Source organism: Anser cygnoides, chromosome 16, assembly GCF_040182565.1.
Source record: "Anser cygnoides isolate HZ-2024a breed goose chromosome 16, Taihu_goose_T2T_genome, whole genome shotgun sequence".
NCBI lineage: Eukaryota > Metazoa > Chordata > Aves > Anseriformes > Anatidae > Anser > Anser cygnoides.
Window position 1 is genome coordinate 742,924 of NC_089888.1, and position 24,411 is coordinate 767,334.

The window sequence follows — 24,411 nt, forward strand, 5'->3', positions numbered from 1 at the left end:
AAGTACCTCTCTGGGGGCAGAGCGGGTGATCAGGCAGCCAGAAGTCGGACAAAAACAATCGGTGCAAGAGCCAGAGCCCCAGGTCCGGTACCTCGCAGGGCAAAGCGCGGCCGTTGGGCACGGCTCTCCAGTCCCCCGGGCACAGCACCAGGTGCCCACCTGCCCTCTGCTCCCCGCTCAGGCTGAAGCCGTGCCCGCCCTCGTGTCAGCGGGCAAAGGCTCAGGGCTGGGCTGGGGACGAGAGCGGGGATGGCTGGGCCGGCTGCAGCGTGGGCCGTGGGCTGCCGGGGCAGCGTCGGTAACAAAGATTTCTCCGGGGATCAGCGAGCAGCCGAAGGACACGCTGTGAAAACAAGCCGAGGCGGGAGGAGGTACAGCTGGGGAGCTTGGAGGGAGGAACGGCGCGAGGGAGGGCTTTCTGCGTTTGCCTCCCATTTCCGTGGGAGCAAGCGAGAGCCCTTTTGTCGCCAGCGCAGAGCACGAGCGCTGCGGGGCTCAGGCGCCAGCAGCTGTGTGCAGGCAGCGGCTCGGCCGTGGGGAGCGGGGCCGGGGCGCCCACTGCAGCCCCCTGCAGCCCCCTGCTCGGCTCCAGACCCCCAGGCACCGCCGCAGCTTCATCGACGCTGGCACACAGCTGGCCCCGGCCCCAGCCGTCTGCCCAGGAACCCTCACGCCAGTTGGGGCCCACTGGGCCAGCTCCTCCCTTCCCCACCAGCCGCCAATTGCTCCTTTAATTGCGTTAGTTCACATAGTCTGCTTCAGCCTTTTTATGGATTCCCTGAGCGTGGGGTAGGAGGGAGCATGAGATCATGCTCTGGCTTCCTGGGATTGCCTGGTTACCTCTGAAGCGAGCCCAGGAACTCGCTTTGGCCTCTGCGCCTTCGGAGAGCTGCTGCAGGCGGGCGGGGGGTGGCTGAGGGGTCCCGCACCAGCAGTTGGGGCGAGCAGAGAGGACGGGCTGATGTGAAGCCTGGTGGGACCCCGACCCTGGTGGGACCCCCACCCTGGGCCCTGCAGTGTCCCCGAGGCCAGCAGCTCCCTGCCTGGCCGTGGGTTCCTCTTTCCTGGGGTGCTCGCCCTGTGACTGCCCCCAGCATGGCAGGGTCCGGCCCCGCACCCCCCAGAGCGGCTCCCTGCACCCTCCTGCTGCCCTGGGACAGCCAGGTGGGGGGGCAGGGGGGCAGGGCCCAGGCCTGCCCAGCAAAGGGCAGAGCTTCTGGGGGCCTCCCGGGACCCCTGGCCCCATGAGCTCACCCTCCTCTTTGGCTCCCTTTCTCCACCTCCTGTTTTGCCCGAGCAGCTGCTGGGGCAGGCTGCATGTGGCCTCTCGCCCTGCCCCTCCGGCGGCACAGAGCCACCATTCAGAGCCCCCCCCTCCCCAGCCCCGGCTCTGCCTGAGGTCATCATTCCTGCATTTTTATTTTTACTTTTCTGCAAAATCACCCCCTCTGCTCTCCGCGTCCCCTTTTGTCTCCCCGAGGCTCCCAGACTCGTGCCGGGAGGCGGCGTGCCCTGGGGGGGAGCAGCGTGTTGGGGTGCTGGCAGCCCCCCGCGGGTGGGGGACGCCCTGGCTGTGGAGCTGCTCTGGGGGGCCCTGGGACAGCACCAGGACGCTGGGGCAGAGGCAGAGCGCGGGTGGTGAGCCCGGTGTTGGGGAAGGTCCCGGGGGCCAAGCTCCCGCTGGGAGCCCCATTGCTTGCGGCCAAACCCCTGCACCCGGGGTCCTCATCTGCAAATTGACGCTTCTCGCTGCGCCCCCCTGGTTTTAGCTCTTGCGTCCCCGAGCGTGTCCGGTCACTTGTCTTTGATGCTGGCGTCAGCTGGTGACCCTGCGCTGGCCGAGAGCCTTCCCTGCCTCCCAGGAGCAGCCGGAGCTGGGTCACGCCGATCCTGCAGCTGGGAAAACAGCGTCGGGGGAGCCCCCACGCTGCCTGACTGTATTTTGAGGTGCTGCTGGATTGAAGGCTGCGGGGGGCTCACAGCAGCAGGTGAGGGTGGGCAGTGGCGGTGATTCGGCACAGGGGCTGGAGCCACAGCCCCCGGCACCCCGATGCTGGCGGCCTTTCGCAGAGGTGTGGGTGACATCCCTGCAGCTCCAGGGACGTCCGTGGTGGCCCCTGGCCCTGGGCAGAGGCTCCTGGGCTGGGCTTTGCAGTTAATTCACTGCTGTCACCCCCAGCAGGAAGCACTGCCGGGACTAGCCCTCAGTGTTGGGTGTTAGAAGTGGTTCCAACTGTTCCTTGACAAACATGGGATTGTTTGGTCAGGGTTCATGCTGTGTTTTTTCAGTTCAACTTTAAAACTTGCTCAAAGCCAGAAGGAAAACGTTGTGTTTGTGCTTCCTCAGCATGCTGCCCCCCATGAAATTTCATTTCTCCTCACGGAAGAGGTTCTGGTTCCTTAATGCTCACCCTGAGTGTCTTAAATATCATTTTGAAACTGCCCCGTAGAGATGCCGTGCCACAAACGTGCGCCTCCGGGGAGTTCCTCCTTCACTGCGAGCAAGACTCAGCAGAAAGCTGAAACGGGGCTTTGGCTCTTGAACCTTCTCCTCTGCTCTGGGCTTCCTCTTTCTGTGTACAACGAGCTCTGCCCTGGGGCTCCTGGGCACCAGGGATGTGTTGGGGCCGGTGCTGATGGCTCCAGGCAGCCCACGGAGCATCCCGCGGGACGCGGCTCTCCCCCGGGCCGTGTGCCCTGTGCTGGCAGGCGCTGTCACCACCCGGCCTGCCGGGCCGCTGGGTCCCGCGTGGGCTCCTGCTGCTGCCTCAGCACAGCCCCAGCAGCCGGACCCAAAGGGGCAGGGCCGACCCATCACGCTCAGCAAACCGGCGGCTCGGGGACATGGAGACTGCGGTCCTGCTCCCCAAAGCCTCGTCTGCAAGTTTGGTGTGCGCTTGTCGCGCGCGGGCGAGGCAGCCTGCAACTACGGGGAAGAAAGACAGAAGGATCTGAGGTCCCCGGTCTCGCCAGCACCGAGCCTCCCTGTGCCGGAGCCTCCAGCAAAGCCATCCCAGGCTCTGCGGCCCTGCCTGGGGTGCTGCTCTCCAGGCTCCGTGGCACAGTCATGCCAGGCCGCTGTGCTTGAGCAATAGCTGGATTTCACAAGTGCTTAATGAAGGGATGTTGCCTCTGGCAACTAGGACTTCCCTGGTTACAGGGAGGGATCTGCCCACATCAGCTGCTGAGGACTTCCCTTGCTGCTTCCAGAAAGGAAAATAAAAGCTAATCACTTCTAAATCACTTTTTCTTCCACCAGCTCTCGTAGTGGTGGCCAGGGAGCAGCAGGGCTGCTGGGCTCTGCAGAAAGCCCAAGGCAGCAGGGGGGCTCTGCCCTGCCCAGCCCTGCCCCACAGACTGCTGCCTCCCCGCCTCGCTGCACCCCCTCGTGCACCCGTCGTGAGCCCAAGAGCTGTGGCACCTGGGACCCCAGAAATTTTGCATCTGGCGCTCATCCGTGGTACAAGAGACATCTCCTGGGCATGGCTGCTGCTGGGCAGAGCTCTGGGGCTGGGGTCGGGAGGTGTGCGGGCACCCCTCAGTCCTCGATTCCGTCCCCCCTCAGCCCCGTTGTGGCCACCCAAGCTGAGGTGAGGGCCTCTTGGCCAGCCCCTGGGTGTGAGGCGACTTGGGATTTTCTTGCAGGAGGCAAAAAGACGTAACTTTAGCCCTTGTTGTGCCCCAAGGCTGTTCCACTGGTAATGCTACAACCAGTGCCTTGGATGGGTCTGGGTCGTGCTGGTGGCAGCTATCAGGGTGCAGCAGGGGCCCCGCGGGGCAGGACAGGGGCAGCCTTTGTTGGGCGGAGGGCAAAGCAACCGGGCAGGGCAAAAAGCAAACAACTGCCCCATAAACTCAGCCAGCAGCAGGGAGCTGAGGCCAGCAGCAGGGAGCCGAAGCCAGCGGCTCGTCTGTGCCCCGGGTGGCTGCTGCTGTGGGGAGGGGCTGCGTGCCCCTGGCACGGGGCTGGGGCCGTTACCTCCTGGTCCTTGCCGGCCTTCCCTTCTGCTTTGGGAGCGGGGCAGCGGCCAAGCAGGAAGCACCAGGCTGAGGGGATGCCCCGTGTGGGCTGCAAAAGCAGATCTGCATCCTGCTTCGTCCGCAGTTCCCCTTTTGGTGTGGATATAAAGGCGGTGTGGGCAGAGAGAGCCAGGCAGCAGCACGGCAGCGTCGGGCAGCCAGGATGGGAATGCGGAGCCTTTTGGTGGCCAGCACGGTGCTGGCTTTGGGCCTGGCGCTCACTGGAGCCACCAACCCTGGCTTTGTGGTCAGGATCACCCAGGCAGGCTTGGACTACGGTGGGTTCGGCTCCTGATCTCCCTCTTCTCTTGCAGGTGCTGGCGGCGGAGGCGCAGAGCCGGGTGCTCGTGCAGTTCCAGGGCAGGACAGGGACAGCCTCGGCCATGCGTGCCAAAGGCAGCATCGGCCTGATGTCCCCATCTGCCGCTGCCGCTGTCTCCATCGAGTCCGTGCAGAGCAGCCAGACCCTGCGGGGGGCTGGGGGCTGCGCTCAGGTGCCGATGGGGGAGACCCCGGCTCGAGGAGGCACAGGGCTGGTGGGGCAGGACGGTCCCGTGCTCATGGCACGCATCCAGGCAGCCGAGCCTGAGCCCCGGGGGAGCGAGCTGCGGTGGAGGGAGGCGGTGGGGAGGTGCCAGGAGGGAGGTGACGGAGATGGATGGGCTCTGTGTTGGGTTTATTGAGGCAGGCAGGGCCCCGGCTCCAGCGGAGCGCTGTTATGGATTGAAATACACTGTGTGAGAAACAGCTCATTTACCCAGCGGCTTTGCTAGCTGTCGGGAGAGGAGGACGTGACTCCCCTTTCCAGATGGATGCAGGGCTGCAGCACTCGCCCACGCCCCAGGACGGGGGCCCCACCTGGCTTTGCCCGCTGGCACCGGGCACGGAGCAGCACAGAGCCTGGGCACCTCCTGCACGGAGCCAGCCTGGCGGGCAGGGAGAGCCGGCACCAGCTCCTCCTTTCTCCGGCTGCCTGGCCACACCGCGCTGCCTGGCTGCCACCTTCCCCAGGGCTTGCAAGCGAGCAGACACCAGACAATGCCCGCACACTTGCAGGGCTCTGTGCTGCACCAAGATTAGCTTCAGCAACAGCTTGCACAGTGGAGAGCAGCCAGGCCACCGGTGTTTCCTTTAACCCTTTTGCCATGCGCCTGTTGCACGCTCCTGGCTCCCTTGGGAGGCCTGTGACCATGATGCTGTCCCTTTGCCCCCGCAGCCAAGCAGCACGGGGTTGCTGTGTTGGAGAAGGAGCTGGCCCAGCTGAAGCTGCAAGACATCTCAGGTGAATCCCGAATCCCAGTCTTGGGGAAGGTGCGCTACGAGATCTCCAGGTGAGCTCTGCCAGTGGCTTGGAGCGACTTGCTGCCCTCCCGGCCCCTGCGGGGAGCCTGGAGGGCCTCGGGGGAGCAGGGGGCCCCGGAGCAGTGAGGGCTGTCCTCTGCCCTGCAGCTCCCAAAATGTTGGCCCTGTCCTCGGTGAAGGGATGCCTCACCTCAGGAACCCACCTAGCATGAGCCCAGGCTGCGGGGTCCCGGGGTCCCAGCTCCTTGCCACCCCCTTGCAGCTCTCCTCCCGCTGCTGCCCTGGGTTTCCAGCACTGAGGAGCTGCTCTCACGGTGCCACAGGGACCGTGCTCCCAAAGGCACCGCTCTGCCCACGCAGTGCTGTTCCTTGGCAGGATGGGAGCTGGGGATGCTGCCGGCACGGTGCCTTCACTCCTGCCCTCCCCAGCTGGGCACCCAGTGTGAGGCACCCCCTCTCACATGCTTTTATTTTATTTTATTTTATTTTATTTTATTTTATTTTATTTTATTTTATTTTATTTTATTTTATTTTATTTTATTTTATTTTATTTTTTATATGTTAGGTTGAACCTTCGCAATTTCCAGTTGCCGCACTCGCAGATTTCCCTGGTCCCCAACGAGGGCCTGCAAGTCTCCATCTCCAACGCCTTTGCTGAGCTGGACGGGAACTGGCGTGTGAAGCTGCGCTTCCTGTGGGTACTCGGCTGTCCCTGCGCACAGCCCCTTCCCTGGCTCAGGCCCCTCACTCTGCATTTCCCTCCCCGGATCTGGGCAGGCTTTTTTCCCTCCTCTGCCTCCCTCGTGGTTTGGGCAGCTCTTGCTTTGTTACCTGCAGATGTCCTGACCCCCCCAGCTGGGCTGCAGCTGCTTTAGTCCCACCCCGGGGGAGCACCGCAAGGTCCCTCTCCCCATGCCAGGGCACCCGCAGCTGGCCAGGCAGCGGTCATGCCTCTCGCAAATGGTTGGGGAGATAACGTGAGCGCCATCTCCCCTCTCGTGGCACCTGGGCACATGGGGTTGGTCCCTCCTGCTTGTTTGAGCTGGGCTGGGGCTGGGAAGCAGCCCCCTGAGCACCCACGGGAACAGCCTGTGCAGAGGGTGCTGCTGCGCAGAAAGCTGCGGAAATGGGTGAAACGGGCTGGGAAGGAAGAGCTAGGCGGATGCTGAGAGCTGTGTGTGAACTCTCCCGCTCTCTGCCATCTCCCCTGCTTACTTTCAGATCTTTCTGTTTAAAGGCTACCTTGCTGTTGTGGTTTAACCCGGCCGGCAGCTAAACACCACACAGCCGTTTGCTCGCCCTCCCCCCTCCCTCTCTGGGATGGGGGAGAGAAACGGGAAAGTGATGCCTGTGAGTTGGGATAAAGACAGTTTATTAAGACAGGAAAAAAATAAATACAATAATGATAATAGTATTACTAATAATAATGTGTACGAAACAAGTGATGCACAATGCAATTGCTCACCACCCGCTGACCGATGCCCAGCCTATCCCCGAGCAGCCGGCCCCCCACCCCGGCCAGCCACCCCTATATATTGTTTAGCATGACATCAGATGGTATGGAATACCCCTTTGGCCAGTTTGGGTCAGCTGTCCTGGGTCTGTCCCCTCCCAGCTCCTGCTGCACCCCCAGCCTGCTCGCTGGCAGGACAGAGCGAGAAGCCGAAAAGTCCTTGGCCTGGTGTAAACACTGCTCTGCAACAATTAAAACATCAGCATGTTATCAGCGCTCTTCTCATCCCAATCCAAAACATAGCACCCTACCAGCTACTAGGAGGGAAAATTAACTCTGTCCTAACTGAAACCAGGACACTTGCCTAGTTTATATTCCAATGAAATTCAGTCTCCTTGAGTTTAAAGGCCTTCTCGGTCTCCTCCGGATGCTCACTGCAAGCAGAGCCTGAGGCAGACAGACCCCTCTGCAAGCTCTGGGTCCCTGCACCAGGACCCACCGGTGACAACTGTCCCCTTTCTTGTCCTCCCTCTCCCTGCAGCCGGCACCATGGGTCATTCAACCTGAACGTGGAGCACATATACATCAAGACCACCCTGAAGCTGGGCAGAGATGCCTCTGGGAAGCCAACGATTGATGTCTCTGCCTGCAGCACCAGTATCTCCAATGTCCGCGTACGCTTTTCAGGCAAATTGAGGTAACATCACCGTGAAGGCCTAGAAATCCTGCGTGTTAGCCCAGCTGAGATGGGAAGGTGGCTGCCAGGCACAGTAGGTGCTTGAATCTGCTCTGAGTTTGTCCTGCTGTGGTTGCACATTTAAGGGAGAAGTTCTGGGGCAGTCACGAGACTTGTATGCAAGTTGTTTACGAGCAGGTTTGTTTGCAAATGTAAACCCTGAGTCAAAGCTTGACTCCAGCCTGGCATGGGAATGGCATTCCCCAGTGTCCCACAGCTCCGGCGTCTCCCTTCCCTGCACAAATACTTCTGCAGCATCCTCTGAGATAGAGCAAAATTGACTCCCTCTCTGTTTTTCTCTGCAGTTGGCTTTACAACCTCTTCCGTAGAACCATTGAGTCCAAACTGAAGAAAAACTTGGAGGACAAGGTACGTGAAAGAAGCTCGGTAGAGCTCCAGGCTTTCTGGTGATCTGTAGCCCTCACTTGTAGCAGCCGTTTCAAGGGCTCAGGTCACACCGACGGATTTAAGCAGGGCCAGAGCGTGCGGGCACATTGCTGATTTGGTGGAAGCTGTGAGGAATGGGCACATGCTAAGTGCAGCCCCATAGCAGCATGTGGCTCGGGCTGGATTCTAAACCTGCAGCGTTTGCCAAAGCCCAGTATAATTGGTTCCCAATTAACAAATACTTCTCTTTCCATGTGGTCAGTTAATTAGATCTTATGCCTCGGCCAAACTCATTGTAGCAGAGGAAACCCGCTCAGAGCCGCCCTTTAAATGGCCTGCACTCATCCGTGCTTTTGGGAGCAATAGGTTAGAAATCCTCTTCTCTGGATTTCAGCTGCTTGCCGTCTTGTTGTAATGGGGTGCACCAGGGAAGCCCTGGTACCTTCAGCCCTGTACAAAAGCCTACGTGCGGGAGACTCGCGTCAAGACATGGAAACAAGCTGTTAGCAATAATTACTACAAGGCTCGCTGGCATGAGCTGCAACCTCCCCGGCCGTGAACCTTGCTCGGGAAGGAGGCAGTTGGAGAGCAGGCAAATCCCACCCTGCCGCAGGTCGGGTCCTGGCCGCGGCGCATTTGGCTCTGGCCGACGCCATCTCGTGCTGCCTGGGGCCACCTGGAGCCCTGGCAGCAGATGGGCTGGCAGCAGGAGCGAGGCTGGGGCCGGGCAGAAAGGCTTTCATGCTGCGGTATCTCCTGCAAGGAGGCAGCTGGGGAATCTGCCCCGGCAGCCCGGCCGAGCCCCTTCGCCAGACACGCGTTTCTCCAGGGGCTTTCTCCCTGCTCGAGATGGAGCAGAGGAGAGGCCAGGGCTGGGAGTGCTGCAGGACCCTGCTCAGCCCTGTCCCTGCTCCGATCTTGCTCCAGCCACCTGTGGGCACCTGCAGCTCTTGCTGCGGGGCTGGGCAGCGCCCTGCCCCAGGGGCCAGGAGGGACCTGGGGGTCCAGCACCCGCAGACAAATACGGACTTGATGATCTCTGTAGGTCCCTTCCAAGTGAACTGTTCCGTCCTGCTCTATTCTATGATTCTGCGATTCTGTTCTACTAGGCAGGGGGACAAGCAACTTACCAGCAGGCCTCTGCTGGTAAAGTCATGCCCAAGGCTCCGTCCCTCCTCTTCCTCCCCTGGCAGCACAACGCTGCCCCAACTCCACAGCTGTGCTTTGTGGGTGCACAGGTAGGAGTGCTCCTGCCCCTTCAGGGGCAGATTAACTCTTTCAGTTGCTCTGCTTCTGCTAAGTCTTGGCTGCTCAGCTCAAAGCATTCCAGCGGAGACTGTAGGAAGTCTGAGGGCACAGCTGATAATCCTTCAAAGGGCCTCAATGCAGCTAAAATGTGTGGGGAACCTGCTGTAAGCAGATGTTTGCAGGTATAAACCCTGCCTGTATCTCAGATACTTAATTAAGTACTGCCTGATGAATAGAGAAGAACGTCACTGTGTGCTCTTTTATTTAAGCAGGCTTTTGCAAAGAATACAAACAGCACTGGGCAGCAGAGCACGTGCCCGAGGCTTCCACCCGGGGCTGTGTGCCCCAGCAGAGCCAAGCTGCTGAGCTCCCTTGCCTTTGTTTCCCCAGGTCTGCGAAAGCCTGAGTAGCTCTGTCAGAAGATACCTACAGCCTTACCTCCAGACCGTACCAGGTACCGCGCGAGCACTGCACGGGGCTTGGGGAGATTTCTTCCTAGCGTTTCCTGGCCACGGGGATGGTGTTTTACCTTGTGCCCACTCCATTTCTTTGTATTTCCGCACACGTGCCGGGAGCTGGGGAGCACCACACAGCAGAGTTGTCACCATGCACTCAGTCCTCCCACAGGGAGAGACGGTGCCGAGATGGGGCACCCGCACGCAGCCTCCCTGAGCCGTGCCCCAGGGCTGGTGGAGCGCGGGCTGCCTCGGCAAGGGGACCCGGATGGCGTCCAGGAATTAGTTTGCGTGGCTGAGAAACAGAGTGAAGAGGAAAATGCAACTTTTATTTCTAAACAGAAGCAGACGCATGTGAAACTGCTGTTGTGCTGTTGTACCAGGAAGCCAGGGCAAGGCTCTGCCCAGGCGTCAGCGGAGGCAAGCTGCTCCTGGCTCTCGCTCACCCTCTGCCCCGTGTCTTGCAGTCACAGCCAAGATAGATACCACGGTCGGGATCGATTACTCCTTGACAGCACCCCCGGTTGCCACTGCCCAGTTCCTCAATGCGGACCTGAAGGTGAGAGGCTGCCCGCGGGGAGCTCGGTGTGGCTGATGCCATTGCAGGGCGCAGGAGGGAGGCGGGGGTCAGTCACCGCCTGCAAACGCCGTTCCCCAGCGTGGCTGAGCCCCACCAGCCCTGCTTCACCCACTCCCGTCCTTCCAGGGCGAATGCTTCTCCCTGGCACAGCACACCGCCATCCCCTTCACGCCGCCAGCGCTGGCCTTTCCTCCCGATCACAGCCGCATGGTTTACTTCGGGGTCTCCAGCTACTTCTTCAACACCGCCAGCTTCGCCTACCACACGGCTGGGGCACTGGTCTTTGAAATCACAGACTCCATGGTAAGGAGGCGAGGTGGGATGGGTCAGCGGCTGGCAGACTCGCAGGGCTCCTCTGCGCCGTGTTCTCCTCCACACTTCCCCATGGAGCTGCGCTGGGCGCAGAGCAGGGGCTGAGATGTCCTTGCTGCACGCACGAGGTGCACGAGGGGCTGATCCTGCCCCAGCGCCGCGCTGCGTTGCCGGGCAGTAACCGTGCTCCTCCCGCAGATCCCGAAGGACATCGAATTCCGTTTGAACACCTCCACCTTCGCGGCCTTCCTTCCCCAGGTGAGCCCCAGCCCTGCCCGGCACAGGCTCTGTGCGAGGCGGCCCCCCAGAGAGCCCAGCCCCAGGTTCCCAGCGAGGGGGAGCCACAGCGGGGCCGTGCTCTGGGTGCTGCATCCCTGCACCCCGTGGGCTGCTGGCATGGGAAGGAGCTCGGCAGCAGCAGGCTGCAGAGCCACGGGAGGTTTTGTGCTGCGGTTCCTCCCCTCTCCCTGCTCCTTTGCAGCTGGACGAGATGTACCCCAACATGCCGATGAAGTTGAGGCTGTCCGCTCCCTCCGCCCCGTTCCTGAGCATCGGACCAGACGGGGTCTCGCTCCAGCCTGTTGTGGACATCCAGGCTTACGCCATCTATCCCAACGGCAGCCTGGCTCCCCTCTTCCTCCTCAGCTTGGTGAGTTGGGGTCCCGGGCTGCTGTGGTGCCCCGTGAGCGCTGCCTGCACCTCAGTGAGCAAAGGTGGGAGCTCCCGAGCTGTGCAGCACCCTCCCGTCGTGTTTGGCGATCCTGGGCCATCCGTGCCGTGCTCCTGCTGAGAGGTGCCTCCTGAAAGCAGCCCAGTCGGGTACATGGAGCACCCCAGCACAAATACCCGAGCTCACAAACGCCGGTTTTCACGCTGGGTGCGATTGGGGCCCTGACTGCAGGGCGGTCTGGCTGCCTTTGGGCTGCTCTGAGCCGTTCCCCCTGCGCCCGTTTCGGGGCGAGCTGGGTGGGCACTGCCAGAGCTCTGCCTCTTTCCCCAGACAGGCAACGTGTCTGCCACCGCCGACGTGAGGTCCGGCCGCATGGTTGGGAGCCTGGCCCTGGGCAGGTGAGCTGCAGGTCCCGGTGAAGCTGCTGCTGAGGGGGGTGCCGGGGATGGGGACCTGGGGCAGAGGGGATGAGCTGCGGCTGGAGGGAGTGGGAAGGGCACTGCCACTGCAAAGCACCGCTTCTCTCCGCACAGGATGAAGCTCACGCTGAAGCATTCAGATGTCGGCACTGGCACTTTCAAGGTAAGCTGTCCCTGACCATGACCAGAGACCCCAGCATGGAGGTGGGAGCCTGCCAGGTGCTGAGGAAGGGACTCACCCCCTCGCACGCACCACCAAGGGATGCTGACCCCACGGGCACCTCCCGTACCAGCCTGTGAGACTGGGCGAGGGAGCAGAGCCGGCCACTATCCCCTTTTTCACCCCTGTGCTTCCTACTCCACCAGCATGGCCCAGACAAAACCGCAGGTCTCTGGTGATGTGCGCACCCATCCCAGCTTCTCCTTTATTTTACTCTTCCTAATTATCCTCTGGGATCTGGTCACCTGCTCTCCCACAGACTAAGGCTCTTTTCCTTCTCCCTCTCTCTGCATCTCCAGGTGAAAATGATGCAGTCAATAATGAACATAGTTGCCTCCAGTGTCCTGCTCCCACGTCTTAATGGTAATAACGTGCTGAGGGGAATGGGGCTGCCGGAACAGACACCAGTCAGGTCACTCTGTCAGGGCAGGCCCAGTTTGTTAACTGAGCCCCTGCTGCCAGGCCTGCTCAGAAGGTAAAACCTGCGGAGAGGAGGCAGCAGCAGCAGCGCCTGGCGTGTCTGGGGTTGGCAGAGGAGGGCTGCGGGTAACCGAGTGCGGGAGCCTCTCCGCACTGTGACACGCATCCAGAAGTGAACGCAATGGAAAAAATGAGCCTGACACACATCCTAATGCGTTCCAGACCCTCTCCCCCGCCCGCTGCTTCTCATTACAGCTGAACAAATCAGCCCAGAGCGGGGCCGGAGGCTGCCAGGGGCCCCAGGGGCACAGCACAACGTGAAGCCCCCAGACCTTAGTGTAGCCTGGAGGAGCTCCCTCTGCCTTCCCAGGGCCTGGGGGGGCAAAGGAAGGGCCGGGGGTAGGAAGTGGCCTCAGCTTTGCACAGCCCCTTGCTCCCTCTTGCTTCTCGTTCCAACACAGCCGTGTGTGTTTTCTTTTCCAGAGAGATTAGGTAAGGGCTTCCCTCTGCCACTGCCAGCCCAAGTACAGCTCTCCGACCTCCTCGTGCAGTTTCATGAGGTGAGTGGAGGGTCCGGAGCCTGTCCTGCCACTCGCCCCCGAGAGGCGGGGGTCAGGCGAGGTGCCCCGAGAAGGGGGATGAAGCAAATTTCATGCACAGCGGTGGCTCAGGCAGGGCTGCGTTCTGCACATTTTAAGACCGGGGCCTGACTTTCCCACGACGCTTTTTATAGTCAGCAGAGCTCCGGGGCAGCTCAGCCGTGAGCCTGACGGGGCTCTGCGTGTGGCGGCTGAGTAGCTGCAGCCCAGGACGCGGCTGCGTGCGGTGGGACCCAGGCAGGAGGGAGGAATCCTGCGCGTTGGGAGGCCTGGGGAGGCCCCGGAGGAGTGCCACTGACTGGATGCTGGATGTTTATGGCGGGGTGTGGCTGTGAAATGTCTTCGGAGCCCCTCCGGAGCTAAAATTAGCCAGCAAGGATGGCAGAAGCACAATGCCCACGCTCCCTCCCCAAAGCGGGCGGGTGATGAGCAGGGCCGGCTCCAGCAGCAAAGCAGCTGCAAGGACGCATCGCAGACTTCCTCTCTCCTTCTCCTAGAATTTCCTGCTGTTTGGAGCAAACGTTCACTACCAGCCCAGGCAAGGCAGATAGATGACCAAGGCGACCTTCAGCACCGACAACGCCCCCCTCTCGCCCGCCCCGTGCCGCCCCTCCGAGGGGACCCGCTTCCCATCCCGCGCCCCTGGCTCCCAACCCCGGCTCCCCCCCGCCGTCCCCGCCGCCGAGACAGCGAACGAACGGTTCTGCCAGGACGTGACTCATCGGCCGCCCCAGCCCGAGCAGCCAGAGGACAAACCGCAGACGCGCAGGCGAGGGCCAGAAGCGCCCGAGGGGCCGAGCCCCGCGGCCCGGGCTGGGCTGAGGGGGCCACGGGCTGCGGGGGTCCCCGCCCACCCCAGATCGCCGCTGCTGCGGGTCCTGGGCCCTCTCCTGCCCCGGCCCCGAGGAGCCACCGACCACCAGCTGCTGGGGCCGACAGAGCCGAGGCTCGGGCCGAGGCCTGGCGGCGGCGGCTCCCCTCCTGCACGTGCTTCACCTTCACCGAGCGCTTCCCCGCGGTGCTGTACAAAGCCTTGCTCAGCCGGGGGGCTTCCAGCGCCCTCGCGGAGGCTGCGCCCCGCTCTGAGCCTCTCTATAAAATACCACATGGAAATCACTCGTGTCACCGCGTTGTTATAGCCCCCTTCGCGCACCTTCCAGCGGGGCGGAGAGGTGGCCGGGAGGGCCTTTCAGGACACCCTCGTGCCCCTCGCCTGACAGCACAGCGCGGACAAGCCCGCTTCTCCCTTCATCGCTCCTGTCCCGGGGGGGAACCGCAGGGGCCGGGCCAGCCCCGCCGGAACGGTGCCGGCGCGGAACGCGGGGCCGCGGGGCGGGGACGCGGCGGGGCCGCTGCTGGCGGCGCGCACCGGGGCCGCTCGGCTCGGCCCGGCCCGGCCCCCGCCGCCTCCGCCCCGTCCCGTCCCCGTCCCCGGTCCCCGGTCCCCGGTCCCGGTCCCGGTCCCCGGTCCCCGGCCCCGGTCCCCGATCCGGCCCCGGCTCCCCGCCGGGCTCGGCCATGCCGGGCTGGGGCCGCGTGCTGCGGGCGGCCGGGCGCCTCCGCTCGGTCGCCGCCAGCCCCGGGGCCGCCCGCGGAGCGAGCCGCGGGCCCGGCGAGCGGCCGGGGGGGCGCGGGGCCGCGCTGCCCGCGGGGCCGGACCTGCGGCACTTCCTGAGAGCCGCCGCCGTGCCGCCGCCCGCCGGGGAGCCGCGGCCCGAGCCGGAGCGGGGCGCTGCCGCCGGGCCCGGCACAGGTCGGTGCCGCCGGGCCCTGCCCTGCCCTGCCCTGCCCTGCCCTGCCCTGCCCGGCCCGGCCCGGCCCTGCCAGCACCGCCGGCCCCGGGCCCTTGCGGCCCTGGCAGCCAGGCCGAGGCCAGCCCGGAGCTCCGGTGGGGCTCTCGGCGGAAGAGCTGCGGGGCTGCGGGCCCTGAGAGCGGCCCCGGCGCGAGGAGGAGGCCAGCTCGGCGGCCGCACGCTCGCTGCTGCGTCCCCGCTCCACGGAGATGCGCAGGGCAGCGGCCTGCGCCGTGCCTCCCGGGACGCCCCGGGTGCCAGCAGCAGCTGGGGCAGAGCTCCCAGGCCGCAGCGCCCGGAGGAGAGGGGCGTTCGTTGCGCCCAGTGCTGGGGCTGAGCAGCGCAGTAGCTTCGGCCTCTCCGCAAGCCACCGTCCAGGCCTCTGGTGCTGGAACGACGTGCTCGGAGGCACTCGGGTTTCCCAGTGCCGCTAGCAGAGCCTGCTTTAATTTTGGCTTGCCTTTTCTGTATAGGCTGGAAGGGAAAGCGCCTTTTCTGTATAGCCTGGAAGGGAAAGCGCCTTTTCTGCGGCTCGCCTGTTGCGGGACTGCAGCTTCCTTCCCGTGGAGGAGATCACAGAAAGAGCTTGTAAACGGGAGATTGATTCAGGGCAGACATCTGCGTCACCCCCATCTCTGTCTTTGTTGCAGTGTACCTGGAGACCTATGGCTGCCAGATGAACGTCAACGACACTGAGATCGCTTGGGCTATCCTGCAAAAGAACGGCTACACGAGGACAAAGGACGTGGATGAGGTGAGGTGCCTCGGCAGCTCTTCTGTAAAGCAGGCCTGGGAGAGCTTCACACCGCCACCGAGTCCCAGGTTTTATCTTGAGTGCCGTCCCACAGGGTGGTGGGATTTGTGCAGTATGAGTTGTGTGCGGTGAAGGAAACTACTCAACAAGCCTGCTAGAAAGCTGCAGGGTTTTTGTTTTGTTCTGTTTTCCTTTAAACTGCTGGGTTCCCTCTCAGCTGGGGGGGGACTGGACGCAGTGGGATGCTCCTGACTTATCCTCACCTGAATTTACTTGTGCTGTTTTGTGGAAGGCTCTGCTTGTTTTCTGCTAAGTTTTCTTGCAACTTTGGTCTTTGAAACTCAGAGTGTTTTTAGACAGATCCTTTTTGCTAAGTGAAGTGAGTTTTATAGTCTACTTGTTCAGGTTGTGTGTGCAGTTTTTACAATTTCTCCTTCCTTCTCTGTCATCCTCAATCTAGGCAGATGTGATTCTGCTTGTTACCTGTTCTGTGAGGTAAGGAAACTTTTGTCACTGCTGTTTTTTGGATGGTTTTAAAGGAATTGCAATTTGAAAACTGAGGAGATAAATACATTGTGTAATGAAAACAGCAGGCAGATGTGAAACTGCCCATTTAGCTTAGGCCAGAGCTAGTTGATGTTATGATACATAACGCTAATTGTGCAATTAATTACTGTGGAGTGAGATAAAGCTCCTTGGTAGTGTACGCTGTGTCTCTATCTCATGGGCAGTGGGAGACTCACACACGTTTGTGCTTGGATGATTTTTGTTTTTTTACTTTTTGACTCTTGTGTTCGGTTGAAGTGCCTTTCTCTTTAGTACAAGGCCTGTACTGCAAAAAATTGGGAAACCGATTTAGGGTATATTTGGGATAAAATGTATAGGGAACTTTGCTTGTTTTTTTCCTGCATGCAGATGTTGAACGTGCACTGTCCCTCGCAAGGTAGCTGGTCTTTGCTGGCTAAGGCAGACTTTTTCTCTGCAAGAGCTTAGTGTGGGAGTTGTTTCTGAAGCGTTGAGGTTCCTAAGCAAGCAAAACAGCAGCAGATAAGTCAAGACATAATCTACACAGCACAGAAAGCGCTTCCACGTACCATCAGATCCATCAGGAGGATGATTCTTGGTTCCCTGTCTTCAGTTCAATTCTCCCCTGAAAGCACTTGAGCTGCTTTGAGCCGCTTTGAGCTGGAGGACTGTCGAAGTGCAGCAATGGGACTAACCCCTGCTTTCCTGCTTCCCAGGGAGAAGGCTGAGCAGGCTATCTGGAATCGCCTGCGGCACCTCAAGGCACTGAAAGCCCGGCGGCACCAGGATCGGCCGCCTCTCCGCATCGGGATTCTAGGTACCTGCTGGGCTGTGCGGCGGTGGGGAGCACGCGCTGTTGTGCCACATCCCATCACGCTGCGTTTCCTCTCCCCTCTGGTGGCATCAGGCCTTTTCCGCGGGGTGAAAGCAGGTAGCGAAGGGGTGCGGCAGGCTGACCGAGGGTGGGCACGTCCTCACAAGGACCCTTCTCCTTTGGTGGCAGGATGCATGGCTGAGAGGCTTAAGGAGGAGATTCTGCACAGGGAGAAGCTAGTCGATATCGTGGCGGGCCCCGACGCGTATCGTGACCTTCCTCGGCTGCTGGCCGTGGCTGAGTCTGGGCAGCAAGCTGCTAACGTCCTGCTGTCGCTGGATGAGACTTACGCAGATATTCTGCCTGTCCAGACTAGCGCAGGTGGCACGACAGCATTTGTGTAAGTACCTTACTTCCTGTGCACGTTTCTGTGGTTTTTGTTTGGAAATACTGCTGTCCAGAACAGACGTGCCAGTGACAGCAGCTACCCAAAACAGACAGTGCCTGGCCGCACTCACTCCCGGCAGCCCAGAGGCACCAGTTTACTGGACTCTGTTTGCTGTCTCTTTGCTGTGCGACTGGGCCCTGGAGAGACTGCCCTGTGCTCTGGCTGGCTGCAGGCTCCTCTTACTGGCCTTTGAGGATGTTGGTTGTTGGCTGTCTAAGCCTGTTGCTGCACCGAGTGATTCCTGTCCCACTGACGTTTGTGCCTTTCTGAGTTTGTGCCTCTCTCATCCCCTGCCTTCTGCTATGTGCTGTCCCAGGTTACATATAACTCTTCTAATGCTCCGTGCGTTGTAGTTTTTGTGGGGTTTATTTCCATTTGTCTGGATTTGATAATCAGATTCCCAACCAATGAAGTCAGATTCTGCTCAGTGTGGCCATAGCGTACAGAGGGACAGTTGTCACCCTCTGGAGGAGCAGAGTGCGGAAGGATCTGTCATCACTGCCACATTGCAGTGCAAGTCTGCATCCCATAAGTTGCTTTCCGAGTTTCTTGGAAATGTGCGTGGAAAATCAGGAGGTGTCAGGTAGGGGGTAAGTAGAAGCCAGCTCTGATGGGAATGGTGCGTAAGGGAAAGCTGCAAAGCTGCATTCAGAGTTGGTGCTGTGCGTGCTGCAGACAAGTTGGCTGAAGGCAGCAGTGCTGGGCCAGGCCAAAGCAGGGCAGGATGCCACGTGGATGACTCTTCCGGCAAGATCGTATTGTGACCTGTGCTTCACCTCCCGGCAGATCTATCATGCGGGGCTGTGACAACATGTGTAGCTATTGCATTGTGCCCTTCACCCGTGGCCGCGAAAGGAGCCGCCCCATCGCTTCCATTCTGCAGGAAGTGAAGATGCTCTCAGATCAGGTGAGGCAGAGCTCGCTTCCCACCTGTCCCAAATCATGGGCTGGTTCTCAGTGACCGTATTTTCAGTGACACCTCTGACTGATGACACAGCCTCCGCCTCTGGAGACAACGTTGCAGTAGGGCTCCTCCAGTTGCTGTTTGATTTCCATTGCAGTGCTCTGAGACAGACAGGGCAGGGGAGGGTTCCCCCTGGGGACTCTTCCTCAAGTAAAAGCAGAACCATGGCTGCCAGCGCAGCTCCTGTATGGACAAACAGTGCAGTCCTGTATGGTTATGTTTTTTCCTCTCTGTTTCTCTTTGTAGGGGGTGAAAGAAGTGACTCTTTTGGGTCAGAATGTCAACAGCTTTCGAGATATGTCTGAGGTGCAGTTTCAGACAGCTGCTGCCCCTGTCCTCAGTCGTGGCTTTAGCACCGTCTACAAAGCTAAGCCAGGAGGATTGCGTTTTGCGCATCTCCTAGACCAGGTTTCCAGAATTGATCCAGAAATGAGGATCCGTTTCACTTCTCCACACCCCAAGGATTTTCCTGATGAGGCAAGTGTGAAATAAATACCTGGACCTCTGCTTGCAGGCAGGCATCTGTGATCTGCTAGATGCGGGCTGTGCTCCCTTCCCAAAGGGAACCAGAGAGTCACAGAATGGGAACGGCAGCTCCTGGGAAGGGGGATGTGTGTGCTAAAGCTGGCAGGTTTTCAACTTGCTGAATTTTACCTGGGGGAGACTCTTCGCTTTGGCATTCTGGTAGAGTTGAGCTGTCCATGACGTTGTCTCCCGAATGCCCATCACAGGTCCTGCAGCTTATCCAGGAGCGACACAACGTCTGCAAACAGCTTCATCTCCCAGCCCAGAGTGGAAGCACACGAGTCCTGGAGGCCATGCGACGAGGGTGAGTGATGGCCACGGGGAGCCCGATGAGCTGATCCCTGAGTTAGGGTGCTGGTTTCTCCTCACCAACATCTGGGTTTTCTGATCAGCAAATCCACGTGTTGTTCATTGTAGATACACAAGGGAAGCATATTTAGAGCTGGTACATCACGTGCGTGACTCCATTCCAGGTAAGGACTCCCTTTGGGCTGATCTGAGCTCAGCACGGCTGTATCTTACTGTCCTTTCTTGAGTGAAATGTTCCTCTCTTCCTCGAGTGAGTTGTAGGTCTGTGTCTCTGTGACAGGAGTGAGTTTAAGCAGTGATTTCATTGCGGGTTTCTGTGGGGAGACAGAAGAAGATCACCAGCAGACCGTGTCCTTGCTGCGGGAAGTCCGCTACAACGTCGGCTTCCTGTTCGCTTACAGCATGAGACAGGTGAGTGCAAGACCTGACGAAGAAGAGTCTTTGTACATCTGCTGGTTAGACCTGGCTCTGATCTCAGATTGTCTGGTTGTTGAAAAGCCGCACTTGCTTTGTCTGTTTACAGAAAACCCGGGCCTATCACCGGCTGCAGGACGATGTGCCTGCAGATGTAAAGCAGAGGCGTCTGGAGGAGCTCATTGCTGCCTTTCGAGAGGAGGCTGCAAGAGCGAATGAGGCGATGGTGGGCCAGTCTCAGCTGGTGCTGGTGGAAGGGGTGAGCATGCCTGAAACAGTTGTCGTTCTCCCGTCTTGTGGTACAAGAGACTCTTAGGCTATAGACCACAGTCATCACTTCTGCCTTCACTTCTCATCTTTCCCCACACAAGCCGGAGACTCCAAGACCACGTGCACACACTTAAGTGGTCAGCCTGGTTTTCCAGAGCACTGAGCTGAGCAAAAAGTGGTGCCAAGTAAATTCGTAATCCCTTTGGTTTAGGGCTTTAGCCACTTTGCTTCTAAAATCCTTGGTCCAAATACAAAGGCAGGCATCGGACTGCCATAGCACTTTGTTACATGTCCTGCTTAAGTGTGGAACGTGGACTTTAATACTGACAATAGTGCTCAATTAATTTCTGATACAATGAAACCCAGCAGTGAATCAGAGCTATTGCCATGCAGGTAATGTTCCCTGTCTTCCCTCCAGCCCAGCAAGCGCTCTGCCTCGGAGCTGTGTGGGAGGAACGATGGCAACATCAAAGTGATCTTCCCTGATGCCGAGATAAAGGATGCCGCAGGCTGCAAGGCTCTGGTCAGAGCCCAGCCAGGGGACTATGTTTTGGTGAAGGTGACCTGCCTGTAATTCTTGTTTCCTTAGGCTCTTTTTTCTGCGCAGTGCTGTTTCCTACAAGAGCTGCTGCCCAGAGAGCCTAAAATTAGAATGGATCCTCCTCGGCCTTTTTGTTCCTGAGGAATGTTGTGCTGTTTCTTTCAGGTGACCTCTGCCAGTTCTCAGACCTTGAAGGGAGTTCCGCTTTGTCGTACCACCCTTGCCTGCTCTACAGCGTGACACTGTCCAGTGGCAGCAGGGATAACTCAAAAGTAGCACGTTTTCCCCAGGAAGAAACAACAAAGTTTGGACAGGTGGAGATGGGGCAGAAACAGCGATGTGTTGTATTTTATCTATATATATTAGGCATATCTACATTTTGGGTACAACCTGCCCCCTATAGATCTGTGCAAGTTTGTAGACAAAAGGGATGGAAGCTGTGCATGGATGCGCCAAACCCAAGTACTGCGTGATCTAGTGTTTTCACTTGCTGTCAGGCTTGGCCCACCCTTGAAGTGCTGCAGGCCTGTCCTCTAACGCAGCCCAGCCTGAGAAATTTATGTCTGCAGGGCAGATCATTCCTCATAGCTCCGCTGAATTTAGGAGCTGCAAAAACTGGGAGAACCTAGAAAACACAACTCTAGTAACTGCTGGAAAATCGCAGGAGAACTGCCGAAGGGATGAACAACTTGAAGAACAAGATTGTTGAGAAGATTGTGATGAATTCTTTCCAAATAATAAATTCCTCAACTGAAAAATGTTTGGAAGGGGGAAGTAAGAACTTGCACTGTGCCTTTGTGATGGAATGTAACACCAAACTGTGGAATATAAAATGTTGTTTAATGAGCATGAGTGGTGGTTAATCTGTTTTATCTGAGGCTGAAGGAATGCAGCCTTGCCCTTGTTCTGGTGTTATTTGATTCTAGGTTTTCCCTGTCTCCAGGTCTAAGGGAAAGCACTGGAAGGACATAGCTTCCACATCAGCATTATCTCTCTAGCCTGTTAAATCTTTCGCTACAGCATTGTACTCCTGTCCTGTGGTATGTCCTTCCCTTTTGGTTCATGAGAAGGAAGAAATTGTTGTGCCAATTTTAAAGGCCAATAACTTCATAAGTGCATCTTACAGTTCCTTATGTTTATCAGAGCCTGCAGTTAACTGTGGCTGCATTGTGTCGTATTCCAGCTTGGACTGCTAAATTAAAGCAAGTGTGTGCAACCTACACATGTAAGCAAACTCTCTTCTGAGACGTGAGACAGAATCACAACTTTTAATATTGATTATCATGCAACTAAAAGAAATTATTGTAAAAGAGTGTCCAGAGAGATTTTGAAGGAGCAGCTGATCAACTCAGTAGAGCAGTCACTGCATGAATTTGCAGAATTTTTAAATAAGCACGTAGGCATTTTGCTAGATAGTCTTCTCTCCTGTTCAGCTCTGTCTGGGATATAATCTCTTTGAAACCAGCATGGTTCACTGAATGTTCATTAGACCTTAGTTTAAGAAACAAAATGTTTTGCTGATTATCTCAGAGTTGATTCTCATGGAAGTGAATCTGCATGGTCAGCACTGGTCAGTGTGGGTTTTGAGGTGGTGACAAATGTGTCATTGTGCTATCCTGCCTCCACATGGGAAAGTGTCTTAGGCCCAAATTCACAAATCAAGTCTTAGACCTCTGCTGTCCGGTGAGTGTAAGCCTTTGACCAGCAGGCTCTTAAGGAAGAGGCAGCAAGAAGCTATTGGGTTCCAAATACCAAAGGAAGGGGCAGGATGTATAAACCTCATCCCTCAGCAGTGACGGGTACCGAAGCCAACCTGTGTTTGTTTCACTAAGTGGCCCAGTTTTAACAGCCCTGTAGCATCTCCTTCAGCTCACACTTTCTGGTGCGTCTTGAAACCGTGGCCCAAGCCAGGACCCCGTGAAAAGGGCTGACAAGTGCCTTTCCCTGCTTGTTTTGAGCTGTTCCCCACAAGCACCTATTGCCTAGTGAAAAGTGCAGACCTCAGTGTGCCCTCCCCGCTCCATCCAGCTTTGAAGCCAGCTGTGGTCTTTTTACAATCATTATTTTAAGAGTGAGAGACTAACGAGGAGGAAAGCTGGGTTTTACATTTTGATGAGAAGGTGATAATGCTCACTGCACAGACTCCCCAAGGAGCCATAGTGCTTACCATTTACCTTGCCTCCTTAGTTTTTATAGGCCTCAGGAATGAAGGCTGAGGCTTTAAGGCACCAAAGCATCCATTAGGAAGCGCTTACAATGACCTTGGAGGCTGTTAGTCATTTGACACTGCCTGAAAGCAGGACTTTTGTTTTTGTTTTCCTCTCAGGGACTAGAGGTGTTATGCAGTTTCTGTATTGCATGTCAGAAGATGTCCTTGCGTTTGGCTGTTGGGAAAGCTGAACTTCTGTCTCATGTCATTCTGCCTCATGCTCATTGTTGTATGTTTCTTTTCCCAGCCTGAACAGGGTCAAGAGTCCTGAACTCCACAGGAATTTAAGTCACCCATGCTGATTTAGACTTGTGCCTTCTCGAATTGGAAGTGTTTTGGTATTTCAGTGTATCTCAGTGATCAAAAAGATTTGATTTGCTGGGATCACACGACTGTAGTTCCAAACCAAAACAGTGGCCTGCCCTGTCGGGGTTTCCAACAGCTCATCCTTTCGCGGGTCCTCAGCAATTGTCCCAGGGTCCCTCTGGACCTTTCTGTGCTTCTGAGGGGCCGGTTGTGCCCCAAGTACAGCTGCAATTCTTTCTTTGGTTCTGATGAGGCCCTGCAGTCATCAGCTGGCAAACACCTCACGAAGCATTTGGCAGATGAGTTTTTCAAGCACAAACCTGAAGTGCTGGGATGATGTTTGCTTTCAGGTTTCAGCCAAGTAAGATGGGGTTTTGGGTTTCTCCCACTGCCAGAGCTGTCTGTGGTGCCGCGTCTTGCCCCGGGATGCCAGCAGGCCGCAATCTGCTCTCACTCTGGATAACGATGAAGCTGAAGGGAAAAATCGACGCTTTCCCCAGCGGCAGCTTGTAGGCAGTTTGCTTTAGGCTAGCTGAAGCGTCCATGCAGCTAAAAGAGTGGCAGGTGACGAGAGGCATTGCCTCCCGGTGACAATCCAAGCAGCCTGCCGGGCCGTGCTGAGGGTGAGGCTTTTCCTTCCCTTCTCGGGGGTCTCCCACCTCTGCTGGCTGCGCGAGCGATGGCCTCGTGGCAGCTCTGCCGAGCCGTGTCCCTGGACCTGCTCCTCCACTGGGCTGCTGCTGGGGGCTGGAGGCCCCGTGGGCCTGCCTTTGCTGGCTTTTCATCACCTCCTCTGGAGCCTGCTTTTTGGGTAGACCCTAGGGATTTAGCGCAACATCAACAATACTTCCGAAGTGTCTTCCATCTCTAAAATCGGCTGTAAACGTAGTTCGCTTGTTTCTTAAACTGCCTGCCGTGGGTGCCAGCAGCAGGAGTCCCGTGTGGTCCCGAGCGCAGGGGACAGATGGCTGCTCCGGGACCTCCCAGCGCCGTCTGTCCCTGGCGTCGCAGCGCTGCTGTCAGTCCGTCCGCCCCTCCGGCTGCTCAGCCCACCCGCACCGGGAGCCCCCCGCCTGCTTTCTGCCCGCTGCCGGTCCCTCCCCGCTGCAGGTGCCTTCCTGGCGCTCCTGGAGCTGTGGGCCGCATTTCAATGACGGAGGGGCTGCTGCTGAGTGGCATATCTGATTTTTCAGGGGTCTGTGGATTCGGCGTATCTCACAGGCCTGTCAGAGTACCTGCTATCCTCCGGGGCCTGGGCATCCTGTGGCTTCTCCTCCTCCCTTGTGAGCAATTTATTTCCTTTACTGACAGCTCACTATTGACTTCTCATTCTCGTGAAGATGAGGTGTCCTGTCTCATCAGGTTTAAATTAGTTTTATCTTTAGACTTTCTTATTAATAAGCTCTTGCCATGGTGTCATTACTTGATATCTGTTTTCTGATGTTTTTCATTAATGGCTCAGTATCTTCCACATACATTTTCGGATGTTTTTCCTCCACTGGCTGCATTATTTAGCCGTCAGGCATGGCTAAGAGATGTGCGTGGAGCAGCCCCATGCCCGCCAGCCCGATGTGTGCGGAGGGGAGGGCTGGAGGTGAAGCGGGATGGCCACGGGCTCCCTCGCTCCTGCTCTTGCTGCATCCCTTTGATCCCGGGCTGAGCTGTGTCATGGTGGTTGCTCTCAAGAATGTCGATCAATAGGGTAATTAAAATGCCTC

At 58.2% G+C, this 24,411-nt stretch overlaps 2 protein-coding genes and 1 long non-coding RNA gene across 3 annotated transcripts; 2 read left to right on the forward strand and 1 right to left on the reverse strand.

Moving 5' to 3' along the window:
- The first annotated feature begins 416 nt into the window (after positions 1 to 416).
- On the forward strand, positions 417 to 13,937 carry LOC136786468 (bactericidal permeability-increasing protein-like). The gene is made up of 15 exons (XM_066978028.1): positions 417 to 4,298; positions 5,237 to 5,351; positions 5,888 to 6,016; positions 7,317 to 7,472; positions 7,817 to 7,880; positions 9,537 to 9,600; positions 10,069 to 10,160; positions 10,308 to 10,484; positions 10,692 to 10,751; positions 10,975 to 11,142; positions 11,494 to 11,561; positions 11,697 to 11,745; positions 12,102 to 12,165; positions 12,706 to 12,782; positions 13,319 to 13,937. The coding sequence occupies exons 1-15, from the start codon at positions 4,184 to 4,186 to the stop codon at positions 13,370 to 13,372; spliced, it is 1,452 nt and encodes a 483-aa protein (XP_066834129.1). The 5' UTR covers positions 417 to 4,183; the 3' UTR covers positions 13,373 to 13,937.
- On the reverse strand, positions 9,910 to 15,265 carry LOC136786470 (uncharacterized). The gene is made up of 2 exons (XR_010825195.1): positions 15,119 to 15,265; positions 9,910 to 15,088 (listed from the first exon to the last, which is right to left on the reverse strand). It is a non-coding gene; the product is annotated as an uncharacterized lncRNA (long non-coding RNA).
- Positions 14,195 to 21,025, forward strand: CDK5RAP1 (CDK5 regulatory subunit associated protein 1). Its single transcript, XM_066978026.1, has 13 exons — positions 14,195 to 14,574; positions 15,265 to 15,368; positions 15,829 to 15,863; positions 16,610 to 16,710; positions 16,897 to 17,107; positions 17,942 to 18,062; positions 18,366 to 18,596; positions 18,851 to 18,948; positions 19,062 to 19,117; positions 19,234 to 19,364; positions 19,477 to 19,626; positions 20,056 to 20,196; positions 20,344 to 21,025. Exons 1-13 carry the CDS (start codon positions 14,340 to 14,342, stop codon positions 20,416 to 20,418), a joined length of 1,689 nt encoding a protein of 562 aa, XP_066834127.1. The 5' UTR covers positions 14,195 to 14,339; the 3' UTR covers positions 20,419 to 21,025.
- Positions 21,026 to 24,411: the final 3,386 nt, after the last annotated feature.